Source organism: Schistocerca americana, chromosome 7 (assembly GCF_021461395.2).
Source record: "Schistocerca americana isolate TAMUIC-IGC-003095 chromosome 7, iqSchAmer2.1, whole genome shotgun sequence".
In the NCBI taxonomy this organism is placed as follows: domain Eukaryota; kingdom Metazoa; phylum Arthropoda; class Insecta; order Orthoptera; family Acrididae; genus Schistocerca; species Schistocerca americana.
The window spans coordinates 238,420,545-238,435,644 of record NC_060125.1 but is presented as its reverse complement, the minus strand read 5'-3'; the positions used below and the strand labels follow the sequence as shown (position 1 = coordinate 238,435,644).

At 46.6% G+C, this 15,100-nt stretch overlaps 1 protein-coding gene across 1 annotated transcript in view; it reads right to left on the bottom strand.

The window, feature by feature from the left end:
- Positions 1-4,090: 4,090 nt before the first annotated feature.
- LOC124622857 (translation initiation factor IF-2-like) overlaps positions 4,091-15,100 on the bottom strand; it is a 145,964-nt gene continuing 134,954 nt past the window's right edge. The window contains exon 4 of the mRNA XM_047148650.1: positions 4,091-4,284. Within this exon, the coding sequence (XP_047004606.1) occupies positions 4,091-4,284 (194 nt within the window). The remainder of the gene's footprint in view (positions 4,285-15,100) is intronic.

Genomic DNA, 15,100 nt, shown 5'->3' with positions numbered 1-15,100 from the left:
TACCGCAACTGATAGTGAGAACAGAACAAAAATTAGCTGACATTACATTTTAGGAAGCCTTAGCATTAGATATCTGACTAACATTAATTTCCAAACTTGTTCAAAATGGCTCAAATGGCTCTGAACACTACGGGACTTCACATCTGAGGTCGAGTCCCCTAGAGCTTCGAATTACTCAGACCTAACTAACCTAAGGACATCACACACATCCATGCTCGAGGCAGGATTCGAACCTGCCACCGTAGCGGTCGCGCGGTGACAGACTGAAACTTATTGTTCATTAGAAATAATTTATATAAGTAACAGTTATTGAACTATATGAAAAAAAAACATAAATTAGTTACGAACTACGGCGTGTACACACTTTATTCAACATGTAAACGTCACTACAGATATTCAGATTTATATTACGGCATGTTCGATATGGCAACTGTGGTGTCACCGCCAGACACCACACTTGCTAGGTGGTAGTTTTAAATCGGCCGCGGTCCATTAGTACATGTCGGACCCGCGTGTCGCCACTGTGTGATCGCAGACCGAGCGCCACCACAAGGAAGGTCTCGAGAGACGGACTAGCACTCGCCCCAGTTGTACGGACGACTTTGCTAGCGACTACACTGACGAAGCCTCGCTCCTTTGCCGAGCAGATAGTTAGAATAGCCTTCAGCTAAGTCCATGGCTACGACCTAGCAAGGCGCCATTAGCCTTACATAGCAATTGATACTTATCGTATAAAGCATGTCTCATCAAGAACGATGTATACAACAAGGATGGATTAAAGTTAAGTATTGCAAAAGCTACATACTTTTCTTTATAGCATTCATTACGTATCCTGTTTCAGACCTCACGCCATCCTTCGTGTGTTTATAGCGTGTATTGCGGTCCCCTCAAATCACACTGTGTCGGCACTTCTGTCGACACATCAGCAACCATCATTGGCCATGATGTGACGCATGACCCGCTGAAGTGTCGAAATATTGATACCGTCGATGACTTCCTGAATAGCTCTTTTCAGTTCAGCAAAGGTTTTGGGGTTACTGCTGTACACCTTGGCTTTAGTATAGCCCACAGAAAGGAGTCGCATGTGTTCAGGTCCGGAGAATGTGGTGGCTAATCGAGGTCCATGCGGTCCTCGAAGCGCTCCTCCAGGACATCAAACACTCTCCTGCTTCGATGAGGTTGAGCCATGTCTTTCATGAACCACATCTTGTCAAATCAGGTTCACTTCGGATATTGGGGATGAAATCATCTACCCAAACCTTCATTTACTGTTCCATAGTCACTGTGGTATCAAGGAATATCGTACCGGTTATTCCATGACTGGACACAGCCCACCACAAACTCACCCATTGAGGGTGAAGAGACGTCTCGATCGCGAAATGCTGATTCTCAGTCCCCCAGATGCGCCAATTTTGCTTCGTGACGAACCCATCCAAATGAAAGTGGGCTTCGTCACCAAACCATATTCACATCAAAGTCCTGTTCGTCAGTTCTACGGACAAAAGTGTTGGTGAAACACAACCACTGTTCCATGGCCCTGGGGCTTAATGGCTGATAGGTTTGACTTTTGTATGGGAAGAGATGCAGGTCTTCAACAATAATTCGTTGCAGTGTCTCCCAGTTGATTCCCACCTGTTGTGTAGCTTGTCTTCTCGATGTTTTCAGGCGTTTGCATCTCCTTGGACGACCAACATTGCCAAGCAACACTGTCATCACGAATACTAACCGTTCTCTTGAAGTTGCGAATCAAATTCTTGATTATGTAAGTCTGCAGCCTTTCGTAGCCGTTGCCATTGAAGTTAAAATCTTCTGGGTTATTAGGCCGCATCGTGTTTCTTCTAAAAAAATTTAATTTTTTTAAAGAGGACATTGAAAGCAAATGGGTATGATAGTTACTCAATCGACAGGGCTTTTAGGTGGAATATTTATACCGGTAATAAGAATGACGAGGAACCGCCTTCTCACTCCGTCAGGTTTACAGTTCGTTTCTGGGGTCACTGACTGCATAAGCAGAATTTTAAAGAAAAATGGTATTCTGACATCTTTCTTTAGTCAAAACAAAATAAAAGACTTTTTCTGACGTAAAACGGATGCATCTGATTACCTCCACAATGCAGGCGTCAAGTGTCATGTGGCTGCGGCAAAGTGTATATAGGAGAAACGGGAAGAACTGTTAAAGAACGCATTAAGGAACACGAACGGCACATGCGGCTAAAACAAAGTGCAAAATCGGCAGTAGCGGAACATCACGAGAACTGCGGTTCTGACATCGATTTTAATAACGTACGTGTACTGGCTAAAGAAACAAACATTTACAGAGGAAAGGTCCGAGAAGCGGTTGAAATTTCTAAGAATGCATCTACGTAATTTCAATAGAGAGGACGGCTAGAGGCTTCCGGCATCCTGGCTCCCCGCCATCAAGGAAGTAAATACGCGGCCGCGGTGTGTGAGCGGCGTAAACAACGCGCTGTAAGTCACCTTCGCGGACAATAATATTCTGGGTCAACATATCCCCTCTCTTGCTATGTCCGTTTCGAATCTAACCACTGATGACGACCAACCAATTGCGGTAGCAGGCATTTCAACCAATAACCCTTCTCCAGCATAAGTGTAGAATATTGCCTTTCTATCCAATGACGATGGACCGCCAATGGTATCCACAGGAGATGAGCTACCAACGCCCCTTTTTCAGCATCAGAGCTGGAATATTAGCCTATGACTATGGCCCACCAATGGTAGCCATATGAACTTTAACCAATACTATCACTTCTCCAGCACGAACGCCAGAAAACTCCCCCTTTATGCGTGGACGCGACACTCGTCTCTGACAGTGTTCTAGCAGTCTCTCACTCTCAATTAGTCGGTTCGACTCTTCGTGACCCCATTAACCAAACCATGCCACTTTTTCCTGTCTTGCACTTGCTCCCGTAGACCTTCCAGGTTGGAACACATTGCTTCTGTCATGCCATCGAACCATCTCATCCTCTGACGTCCTCTTCTTCTAGTTCCTTCAATCTTCCCCAGCATTAATGTTTTTTCCAGCGAGGCATGCCTTCGCACTGTGTGTCCAAAGTAGGTCAGCTTTTGTTTTAACATTAGACCTTCCAGGGAGAAATCCGGTTTTATTTGCTCCAATATTGGTTCTCTTTGCAGTCCATGGAACTCTAAGAAGTTTCCTCCAACACCACAATTCGAAGGAGTCAATTCTTCGCCGTTCAGCCTTTCTAATGGTCCTGGTCTCACATCCATACATCGCAACTGGAAAGACCATAGCCCTCACGATACAGATCTTTGTTGCTACTGTTATATCTCTGGACCTCATAACCTTGTCATTGTTTGATATCGCCTGTCTACCGAGCAACAGGCGTCTCCGGATTTCATGGCTGCAGTCGCCATCAGCAGAGATCTGGGAACCGAGATAACTGAATGTGGACACCAAAAGATCCTGTGGAAGATTCCAGGAGAGGGCTCGAAACGTCGAACATTTTAGAAGAAACATGACGTGGCCTAATAACTCAGAAGATTTTAACTTCAAATTCTTGATTGTTAGCACACTTGGACCGGTTGTCTTCAGCTTGAACTCTTATCGCAAACTTCCTTTGATCCGCATTGTATGCCTTCACAAGCGCTATACGCTCGAGCACGCTGTACCGTGACATTGTCACGTGCAAATCGCCAACAACAAGGCGCATGCGCATACTGATTTCCATCATGCCCCGCAGCGAACCGTGCAGTGTGAATACCCTAAGGCAAACAGTTCAGAAGTTCTGACGATTTTGTTTCATGTAGTTCAAAAGTTGTCATCTTGTAGCTGGTTTTACCTCAGTTTCCCCTACTTCAAAGCAAACTGTGTGCTCTTTTAAAAGGATGAGCAGTATTTCGTCAGGTGACACTGGATGTGTAGATAAGGAGTTGATAGAAGCAGGGCAGCACCACTCGCGGGAGGAGCTGACAGTGCGTGAAGATGCAGTCGAGATGCGAAGAAGTAACGCACGAGCGTACGTAAGCCTAAGCGGCGTGCGTTCACGGAGGGCTGCAGGAATGGCTGCGAGTGCGGGAATCTTGTCGGGGCGTGGCTGGCCGCGTGTAATCAGCAGCGCAGGCCGCCGCTGCCGTTGCCGCCATTTGTCGGCCGGGCCCTCCCCTCCCCGCCCACGCCGCCCCCGGAGGCCTCCGCCCCCGCAGCCTGCAGCCAGATGGGGCCCGCAGCCGCCGCCACCCTCGCCCCGTCAATACTCCTTACGCCCACTCCCGCCGCTTCCAACGCCGTGGCCCACCCGTCGCCTGCAAGGAAACCTTAACAGATAGGGAGCGACTGGTCTGCTCCGGAATATGACAGCAAATATTCACGCCGCCATTATGTACCAACAGCCACAGCAGCGACGAAGCTACAACCCGCAAACCAGGTGTCCTGCAATACACTACTGGCCATTAAAATTGCTACACCAAGAAGAAATGCAGATGATAAACGGGTATTCATTCGACAAATATATTATACTAGAACTGACATGTGATTACATTTTCACGCAATTTGGGTCCATAGATGTTGAGAAATCAGTACCCAGAACAACCACCTCTGACCGTAATAACGGCCTTGACACCCCTGGGAATTGAGTCAGACAGAGCTTGGATGGCGTGGTCGGGTACAGCTGCCCATGCAGCTTCAACACGATACCACAGTTCATCAAGAGTAGTGACTGGCGTATTGTGATGAGCCAGTTGCTCGGCCACCACTGACCAGACATTTTTAATTGGTGAGAGATCTGGAGAATGTGCTGGCCAGGGCAGCAGTAGAACATTTTCTGTATCCAGAAAGGCCCGTACAGGACCTGCACAATGCAATCGTGAATTATCCTGGTGAAATGTAGGGTTTCGCAGGGATCGAATGAAGGGTAGAGCTACGTGTGTAACACATCTGAAATGTAACGTCCACTGTTCAAAGTGGCGTCGAGATGACCGAGACGTCTAACCAATGGCACGCCATACCATCACGCCGGGTGATACGCCAGTATGGCGATGACGAATACACGCTTCCAATGTGAGTTCACCGCGATGTCGCCAAACACGGATGCCACCGTCATGATGCTGTAAACAGAACCTGGATTCATCCGAAAAAATGACGTTTTGCCATTCGTGCACCCTGGTTCGTCGTTGAGTACACCATCGCAGGCGCTCCTGTCTGTGATGCAGTGTCAAGGGTAACCGCAGCCGTGGTCTCCGAGCTGATAGTCCATGCTGCTGCAAACGTCGTTGAACTGTTCGTGCAGATGGTTGTTGTCTTGCAAACGTCCCCATCTGTTGACTCAGGGATCGAGACGTGGCTGCACGTTCCGTTACAGCCATGCGGATAAGATGCCTGTCATCTCGACTGCTAGTGATACGAGGCCGTTGGGATCCAACATGGCGTTCCGTATTACCCTCCTGAGCCCACCGATTTCATATTCTGCTACCAGTCAGTGGATCTCGACCAACGCGAGCAGCAATGTCGCGATAAGATAAACCGCAATCGCGATAGGCTACAATCCGACCTTTATCAAAGTCGGAAAAGTGGTGGTACGCATTTCTCCTCCTTACACGAGGCATCGCAACAACGTTTCACCAGGCAACGCCGGTCAACTGCTGTTTGTGTATGAGAAATCGGTTGGAAACTTTTCTCATGTCAGCACGTTGTACCTGTCGCACCGGCGCCAACCTTGTGTGAATGCTCTGAAAAGCTAATCATTTGCATATCACAGCATCTTCTTCCTGTCGGTTAAATTTCGCGTCTATAGCACGTCATCTTCGTGGTGTAGCAATTTTAATGGCCATACTGTTCATCACCACAGGTATTTACTCGTTAACGAGTGTCATTCTTTGTCTTCCAGGAGAGTCAGTGTCCCATGTTGCTGATTGTTTGTAATGAAGTTTTCTGACTCTTTCCTACGGTTCTGTTGTCTAATATGGTTCTTCGTCGCTGTTGTGTGAAATATTGTCATCCACCGTAAATAACCCGACGCATGTTGAAGTGTCGAAGGCTGTGGTATCCCACAAGCTGGTGACTGTCATTTCTTTTAAGTGGGGGCCGGCCGAAGTGGCTGTGCGGTTCTAGGCGCTGTAGACTGGATCCGCGAGACCGCTACGGTCGCAGGTTCGAATCCTGCCTCGGGCATGGATGTGTCTGATGTCCTTAGGTTAGTTATGTTTAAGCAGCTCTAAGTTATAGGGGACTTATGACCTCAGCAGTTAAGTCCCATAGTGCTCAGGGCCATTTGAACCAATTTTTAAGTGGGGGATACTGAAGAATAGGATATTAATCGTTGGCTTTCAGCAGTGACGTCATAAGCAAGTAGCAGATGATACTTGACAAACATCTGAAAGCATAAACGAATGTTCAGAATCAAAGGAATGTAGTGGCACAGAGAACTTGTATCATAGACGTACATCACATAAAGCCATAACGTGAAGACAAAAGGAAATGTAGCACAGAGAACAGAGATCGTACATGTACATCACAAGAACCCAGAATTGTAAACCAATGAAAATAAAAAAAACGCTATTTATCCAAGTCCATAAAATAAATTAAACTAATGGTACGGACGTGGGAATTACAAACTAACCACAAAAGAAAATACTAACGAAAATATTAGGAAAACATATTACGCTACACGAAAAATACAACATACCGAATACTGATATCCTGTTCTTCAACTGAGGAAGGGGATACCAGTGTTACCCACGAAGGAAAAACCGACCAACCAAACACTGGTATCACCAACAGCTAACATAACAACATACCTAACATTGGTATCCCGACCTTTGCAGATTAACTGTAGAACAGAATACGAGTATTATCCACGTCGAAGAAAACAGCATACCTAACACTGTTATCCTGTTTTCTGTAGACCTATAAATTACCTACCGCGAAGAAAGGTACAATTGGCGTCCTGTACTTCAGTTGACACAGATATTACCTAGCGCGGAGAAAACGACACCTCTAACATTCGTATCCTTTATTTCAGTTGACATATATATATTACCTAACGCATAGAAAACATCTCTAACGCTGGTATCCTGTATTTCAGTTAACTTACATAGAACAACTGAAAAATCGGTACTAGTATTACCGAAATGAACGACAAACTTAACACTGGTATCCTATTCTTTAAGCCGGCCGGCGTGGCCGAGCGATTCTAGGCGCTTCAGCCTGGAACCGCGCGACCGCTACGGTCGCAGGTTCGAATCCTGCCTCGGGTATGGATGTGTATGACGTCCTTAGGTTAGTTAGGTTTAATTAATTCTAAGCTCTAGGCGACTGATGACCTCAGAAGTTAAGTCGCATAGTGCTCAGAGCCATTTTGAACCTCGCTAATCAGTCGAAGATTCTGTCGCATGATGCGATCCACCTTTTGTTTCAGCGCATCTGTGATGACGGAGGGTCGCCCTAATCTCTCTCTCCGCCACGAAAATCTGTTCTCCATTCCTAAACATTATGCACCACTTTCGGCTACTGGCTGCATTCACTGCAGGCTGTGAATGTCACAGAGACTAACATTTTTCGACTCCAGAAAACGAGTAACAACTCGCACTTCACAGTCGACGAAACTCGCAATCGGCACAGCCATGGTTACATTATATCTGCACTTACCACGTGACAAGGTCAGACTTGTAACCGAATGTGGCAACTGTCCGCATCACACTGAACATCAGAAACTAATGAGGAGCTGCCACAAGACAGATGAGAAGACTTTACTTTCTGGAAGGATGACTTTAATTATACTTACAGTTATTTGTCCAAAACGTTCCTATGTCCACCACCATTACCCCTGCACGGTTGATACGCCCTCGGCGGTTTAACGCATCGTCCGTTAGTTCACTGATGACCACTGGCCGTAATGTCTGCGGGTCTAAGTGCACTTTAATGTGGACTGTATTCTGCTCCCTTTAATCCCAAGTTCGGCAGCAAGCTTTATGATCGACTTGAAGGGTAAATGCATCAACGAAAAATTAATTTCAGCACATTTTCGCCTTGAGATTGACGGACGACCAGAGCGATGGGCATCCAAAACATTTCCCTGGCCATAATCTTTCTTCTCCCGTTTGATAAATGTATGACAATTTGTTATATCCTTCCCGAAGTGTACACGAAACCTATTACCGATGTTGTGCTTCCGCTCATAAACCCGCACATTTGTCAGTATCAATGATATCTGAACACTTTTCACCAAGCACGGTAAGACGAACAAGGAACGGGTCATCGCACAGACTTTATTCTCCTCCTAGGGCAAACACGTGACTTACACGTCAATCCTGTTGCAGTTCAAGTGAGGAGCGTGCTGCCATATCAATGATCAGAATGGGAAGTTCAGACCTTAAATATCTCACGTCTTACACTGTTACAAGAATTTAGTTCAGGTGTAAAGAGCTTTTCTGGCCGCCCCGTGGAAACTTTAGAGTTTTGGGTTTTCTATTAACAAGAACATGCCCTACCAACCGATCCCTTCTTCTAGTCAAGTTGTGCCACAAACTCCTCTTCTCCCCAATTCTATTCAGTACCTCCTCATTAGTTATGTGATCTACTCATCTAATCTTCAGCATTCTTCTGTAGCACCACATTTCGAAAGCTTCTATTCTCTTCTTGTCCAAACTAGTTATCGACCATGTTTCACTTCCATACATGGCTACACTCCATACAAATACTTTCAGAAACGACTTCCTGACACTTAAATCAATACTCGATGCTAACAAATTTCTCTTCTTCAGACACGCTTTCCTTGCCATTGCCAGTCTACATTTTATATCCTCTCTACTTCGACCATCATCAGCTATTTTGCTCCCCAAATAGCAAAACTCATTTTCTACTTTAAGCGTCTCATTTCCTAATCTAATTCCCTCAGCATCATCCGAGTTAACTCGAATACATTCCATTATTCACGTTTTGCTTTTGCTGATGTTCATATTATATCCTCCTTTCAATACCCTGTCCATTTCGTTCAACTGCTCTTCCAAGTCCTTTGCTGTCTCTGACAGAATTACAATGTCATCGGCGAACCTCAAAGTTTTTATTTCTTCTCCATGGATTTTAATTCCTAATCCAAATTTTTCTTTTGTTTCCTTTACTGGTTGCTTAATATACAGATTCAATAACACTGGGGATAGGCTATAACCCTGTTTCACTCCCTTCCCAACCATTGCTTCCCATTCATTCCCCTCGACTCTTATAACTGCCTTCTGGTTTCTGTACAAATTGTAAATAGCCTTTCGCTCCCTGTATTTAACTCCTGCCAACTTTAGAATTTGAAAGATAGTATTCCAGTCAACATTGCCAAAAGCTTTCTCTAAGTCCACAAATGCTAGGAATGTAGGTTTGCCATAACAAGCTGTTATACCATTTATATCGAGTACTGATCTTAAATTTTGCTGTGGTACTGTTAATCAGTAAGACTTCATAATAGCAGACTCCGTCGGCGGCTCGTGGTCTTGCGATAGCGCTTTTGCTTCCCGCGCACGGGGTCCCGGTTTCAATTCCCGGCGGAGTCAGGGATTTTCTCTGCCTCGAGATGACTGGGTGTTGTGTGTCTTTCATCATCATTTTATCCTCATTCACTCGCAAGTCGCCGTAGTGGCGTTAAAGAACTTGTGGATCGGCGGCCGAACCGCCCCGCGAGGGGTCTCCCGGCCACCAATGCCTTATGCTCATTATTATTGTTATTATTATTATAGCAGATTCCAGTGGAAGATGCAATTCTCGTTAGTACTTACACGCCCAGCTGTGTGTTAACAGGTTTAGAAACGCATTTTATCTGCTGAGCTGAGCGAACGAGCGAGTTCAGAACTACCTTCGTGACGCACGCGCCGCTTGTGACGTAGAACGCGATCTTGCATCTCATTGGCAACGTCCATTTTCCACGAAGCAAAAAAATGACTCGTCGTATTCACTCTTTCTCGCTACGGAACGCTGTGGGACGCGAAATTCCACGCAGTGACGCCGCAGAACTCCAACACCTCGCGTCGCCCGCGGACTTCCCCGAGCCGTGTGCGGGCGGCTGGTCGCGCGTGGAGTGTGTTCGCTGGCTGGGGCGGGCCGGTCCACGGCCACTTGTGGGCTCGCGCCGCGCCGGCCCTCAAGTGTTGGTCCATTTGTCAAGGAGGCGCCAGGCTGCCATCTGGCCAGCGCGTCGCCCGGTCAATACCGCGGGGGGAACATTTGTCAAAACACGCCGCCACCGCCGGCCGGCCGGCCAGACACTGTTTTCACGGCCTGCGCAAACACCACGAGGGCCGTCTGCGTGCAGCCTCCATTACTGTCCACCGTCTGCAAACAGCTGCTCAACTACTGTCTCCCTACCGCGTAATTCTGCATCGCTGCCGTGTAGCCAGCCATTCCAAAATTGCCTCCTCGTAGACCACCAGATGTTGAACCATTCGAAACAAAATACGTACACAGATACTGCTGCTGTAATGGAACTGATCCATAGTTCTATTTTCGTTACGTTTTGAAGTTACGGTGCAGTTTTAGAATTAGACCGCCCGATACACAAAACGTAGTCTGAAATTACAAAATTTTAGTTTCTGAATGATTAAATGGTAATAAGCATTATTCTCTTTGGTCCAAAATTAAAAATTTACGTTCACTTTCACTTTAATTGGAAACTGCATTGTTTTTAATAATCGCAGTTCGTAGGAGCCCTTAAACATTCCCTACACGATCAAACTCTGTTAGCTTTAATGCTCTCTCCACATTCCACTGTGTACTCCAGTATTTTGAAACGTAATAGATACACACCCTTAGCGAGCGCAGGCATTGCCTGCAGGGGAAACAGCGACTGCTGAAATTAAGTTTTCCAGAACAGCCACAAGTCGCACTCAGCATGTTTTATTGATTGGTTTAACTCTTTAATTTAACAGCCAACTACTCTACTTTAAATTCCAGAGTTTCTCTTGATGCTCTTGTTAAATTAAAGAGTGGAACCCGCCAATGAAATATTGTGTGTATTGTATTGTATGTTGACCGGGGACCTAGAAACGACGGAGAGGCTCCGTCCCCACCGCAGCCGCAGTGGTCCGCAACCCCACGACGACTACCGCAGTCCACTTCACCCCTCCGCCGCCCCACACCGAACCCAGGGCTATTGTGCGGTTCGGCCCCCGGTGGACCCCTCAGGGAACGTCTCACACCAGACGACTGTAACGCCTATGTGTGCGTGGTAGAGTAATGGTGGTACACGCGTACGTGGAGAGCTTGTTTGTGCAGCAATCGCCGACATAGTGTAACTGAGGCGGAATAAGGGGAACCAGCCCGCATTCACCGAGGCAGATGGAAAACCGCCTAAAAACCATCCACAGACTGGCCGGTTCACCGGACCTCGACACAAATCCGCCGGGCGGGGGACCAGGCGCTCCTTCCGGACCGGCAAGCCGTGCGTTAGACCGCACGGCCAACCGGGCGGGCATTGGAAATTGTAATTGCATTTGTAATTATTACCATTACTGATATTTTTTTCGAAATATTTGTCAAAAGAAATGATAAATCAAAAACACTCTAAGACAAAGAAAACGGTGCACCAATTCACTGATGTCTGCAAGAAAAATAGCTTCAAAAATTGAGCTCGTCAATGACGCGTTACTCCACCTCTCGCCCTTATCAAGCAGTTATTCGGTTTGGTATTGATTCACAGAGTTGCTGGATGTCTTCCTGACCGTGTCAATTTCTGTCCAGCTGGAGAGTTCGATAGTAAAAAAAAAAAGAGCTGGTTACAAACGCTCTCAGTTGGGAGAGATCCTGCGAATTTGTTGGCCAAGAAAGAGTCTGGCAAGCACGAAGATAACCAGTAGAAATTTTCGCCTCATGCAGGCGGTCATTATCTTGCTGAAATGTAAGCCCAGGAGGCTTGCTATGAAGGTCAAGAGAATGGAGTGCAGAATATCGTTTACGTACTGCTGCGCTGTAACGTTGCCGTGGATGACAACCAGAGGACTCCTGCTATGAAAAGAAGTAGCACCCCGGACCACCATCATTGGTTGTTGGCCCGTATTGCGGGACACACACAGGTTGGTATCCCACCGCTATCTTCTGACACGTCTTAGGCCTGGAGTCTCGTTGACTGGAGTAGAATTGACTTCTCATGACCAGAGAAGACTTGTCTGGAGACGCCCTGAACAGTGGTGAATCGATGATATTCTACGCCCTATTTTGTTGCCCTTCATGGCAAGCCACCCTGTGCTTACATTTCAGCAAAATAATGACCACCTGCACAGGGCGAGAATTTCTACTGCTCGTCTTCGTGCTTGCAAACCCTATCTTGACCAGCAAGGTCGCCGGATCTCTTCCCAATTGCGACCGTTTGGAGTTTTATGGACAGGATCCTCCAACCAACTCTAATGCACCAACTGGTCAGAATTTGGTACGCTGTCCCTCAGGAAGACATCGAACAATTCTGTTAATCAATGCCAAGCTGTATAACTGCTTCTATAAGGGCAAGAGGTGGACCGACGCGTTCTTGACATGCTCAAGTTTTGAATCTCTTTCTCTTGAGTAAATTAGTTTCTTTCTGAAACTGTAATCCTTTGTTTATCTGTAAAAGTACATCAAATTTCGCGATTTCCGTCTCATTCGGATAATTCCTTCGCGGTGTGTTGTTCTTTTGTGTCTTAGATTCTATATCAACTGTTTGGATGGAAAACGGCTGCGCTGTACTGTGTCTTTTTATATCTTAGTTCTTCTTAGAGAGTAATTGTTCATGGATGTGTTAAGAAGTCATGTTTGATTTCATTTGTACATAGTATGCGTGCCTTCAGCATAGGTGGAATAAATGAAAGGAACGGCCCAATGAAAAAAAAGTAAAATGTTTATTATTTGAAAATTAAAGTCTGCGTTTGCCTATGAAAACATGATTGTACCCAGACATGCACCTCTTCGTCCGAAGCAAATCGATAGACACGAATGTATTTCTTCAGGGCTCTAAAACACGAAAATCGCATGGGGAGAGATCGGGACTATATGGAGGATGTGTAAGGGCTTCCAAGCGGAACAATCTTGGCAACATATGAGGATTATTCTGCAACAGAATGACGCCGTCCATAAGCATTCCTGAGAGTTTTGACTTGATGGTGCGCTTCAAATTTTGCGAAGGGGCAACGTACCGTCGTGGCTCCGTGTTCCAGAAAGTCAATGAGCAGTGATAGTGAAAAGAAAAAGGTCACCGCGACTTTGTCCGCCCCTGGTAGCTGAGTCAGTCGGATAGGCACTGGCCCTCTGTAATAAAATAATTGAGTAAAGGAATCAACGATCAACTTGGATGTCCTATGACGTCCGCCCAGACCAAACGTATAGAACAAAAGAAGTGGTCAGCGCGACAGACTGTCAATCCTAAGGGCCCGGGTTCAATTCCCGGCTGGGTCGTAGACTTTCTCCGCTCAGGGACTGGGTGTTGTGTTGTCCTAATCATCATCACTTCATCCGCATCAACGCGCAAGTCGCCGAAGTGGCGTCAAATCGGAAGACCTGCACCAGGCGAACGGTCTACCCGACGGGAGGCCCTTGTCACTCGACACTTACATTTATTTTACCGCGACTTTCTCGGAGCTGGCGTTCATGTTGTTTCGACAACGCTGCAGAAATTTCGCTGGAAAACCAAATGTGTGTGAAATCTTATGGGACTTAACTGCTAAGGTCATCGTCCGCAGCTCGTGGTCGTGCGGTAGCGTTCTCGCTTCCCACGCCCGGGTTCGATTCCCGGCGGGGTCAGGGATTTTCTCTGCCTCGTGATGACTGGGTGTTGTGTGCTGTCCTTAGGTTAGTTAGGTTTAAGTAGTTCTAAGTTCTAGGGGACTGATGACCATAGATGTTAAGTCCCATAGTGCTCAGAGCCATTTTTTTTTTTTTTTTTTTTTTTTTGCTAAGGTCATCAGTCCCTAAGCTTATACACTACTTAACCTAAATTATCCTAACGGCAAACACACACACCCATGCCCGAGGGAGGACTCGAACCTCCGCCGGGACTAGCCGCACAGTCCATGACTGCAGCCCCCTAGACCGCTCGGCTAATCCCGCGCGGCCTGGAAAACCCTTACACATCCTCTCTACTGTTACGACCTCTCTGGATGTCATTCTCCTGGAACACTGAAGGAAGTCATTCGTCGTCGTCGATTTGCTTCGGATGAAAAGGTGCACATCTGGTTACAATCACGATTCTGCGTACAACTGCAAACGTTCTTCCATTAACATCTTCTGAATTTTGAGTTCAGCAGAAAGCCTAATGGACAAGTATCCACTTGGTATCCAGATCTCGTTCGTAACATGCAATTAATACAGAAACGTCTCATACTGACTAAAAAGTGTAGTGTGTACATGAGAGTTTTAGTGTGGCATTATTTAATAATCCTGGCCATGTCGGTATCCCTGGGAACGAAGCTGCAGATGCCGCGGCCAAGGCTGCGATCCTCCTGCCTCTGACAGCTTCTTGTTGTGTGCCTTAATTTGATTTTAGCAGGGTCATTTGTCAGCGCATTTTATCGCTGTGACATGCCGATTGGTCTACACTTACTGAAAACAAGCTTCGGGCCTTGAAACCTCTTCCCGCGGCTTGGACGTCCTCCTCACGCCCTTCTCGGCGGGAGGAGGTCGTTTTGGTCCGGTTACGGAGTGGACACTGCCGGTCCAGCCACCGCCATCTGCTGACGGCTGCGCCGGCGCCGTTCTGCCCACGTGGGCAATTGCTGACGGTACGCCACATTTTAACGTCCTGTCCGAATCTTAATACACTGCGCATTGATCTTGGCCTGCCATGTACTCTGGATGCCATTTTAGCGGATGACCCAGGAGCAGCTGCTCGCGTTCTTCGTTTTATCCACTTGACAAACCTGTCTAAGGACATTTGATTATGCTGTTTTCCTTTAATCCCTTGCCTGTTAATGTGCCTTCTATAGTGTTGTCCTTTTTAGTTGCTGTTTTAACCTTGTGCCTCGCAGTGCATTCATAATTTAGTCTGGGCGCTAATGACCACTGTAGTTGTGCGCCCTAAAACCACAAAAAAATTATTTAATAAAGTTCGTAAACTGCAACGATAAATGCAAAGCACTTTCAGCCGGAGGTAATGAGGTCACCGCAAGTGGGATAAACAGT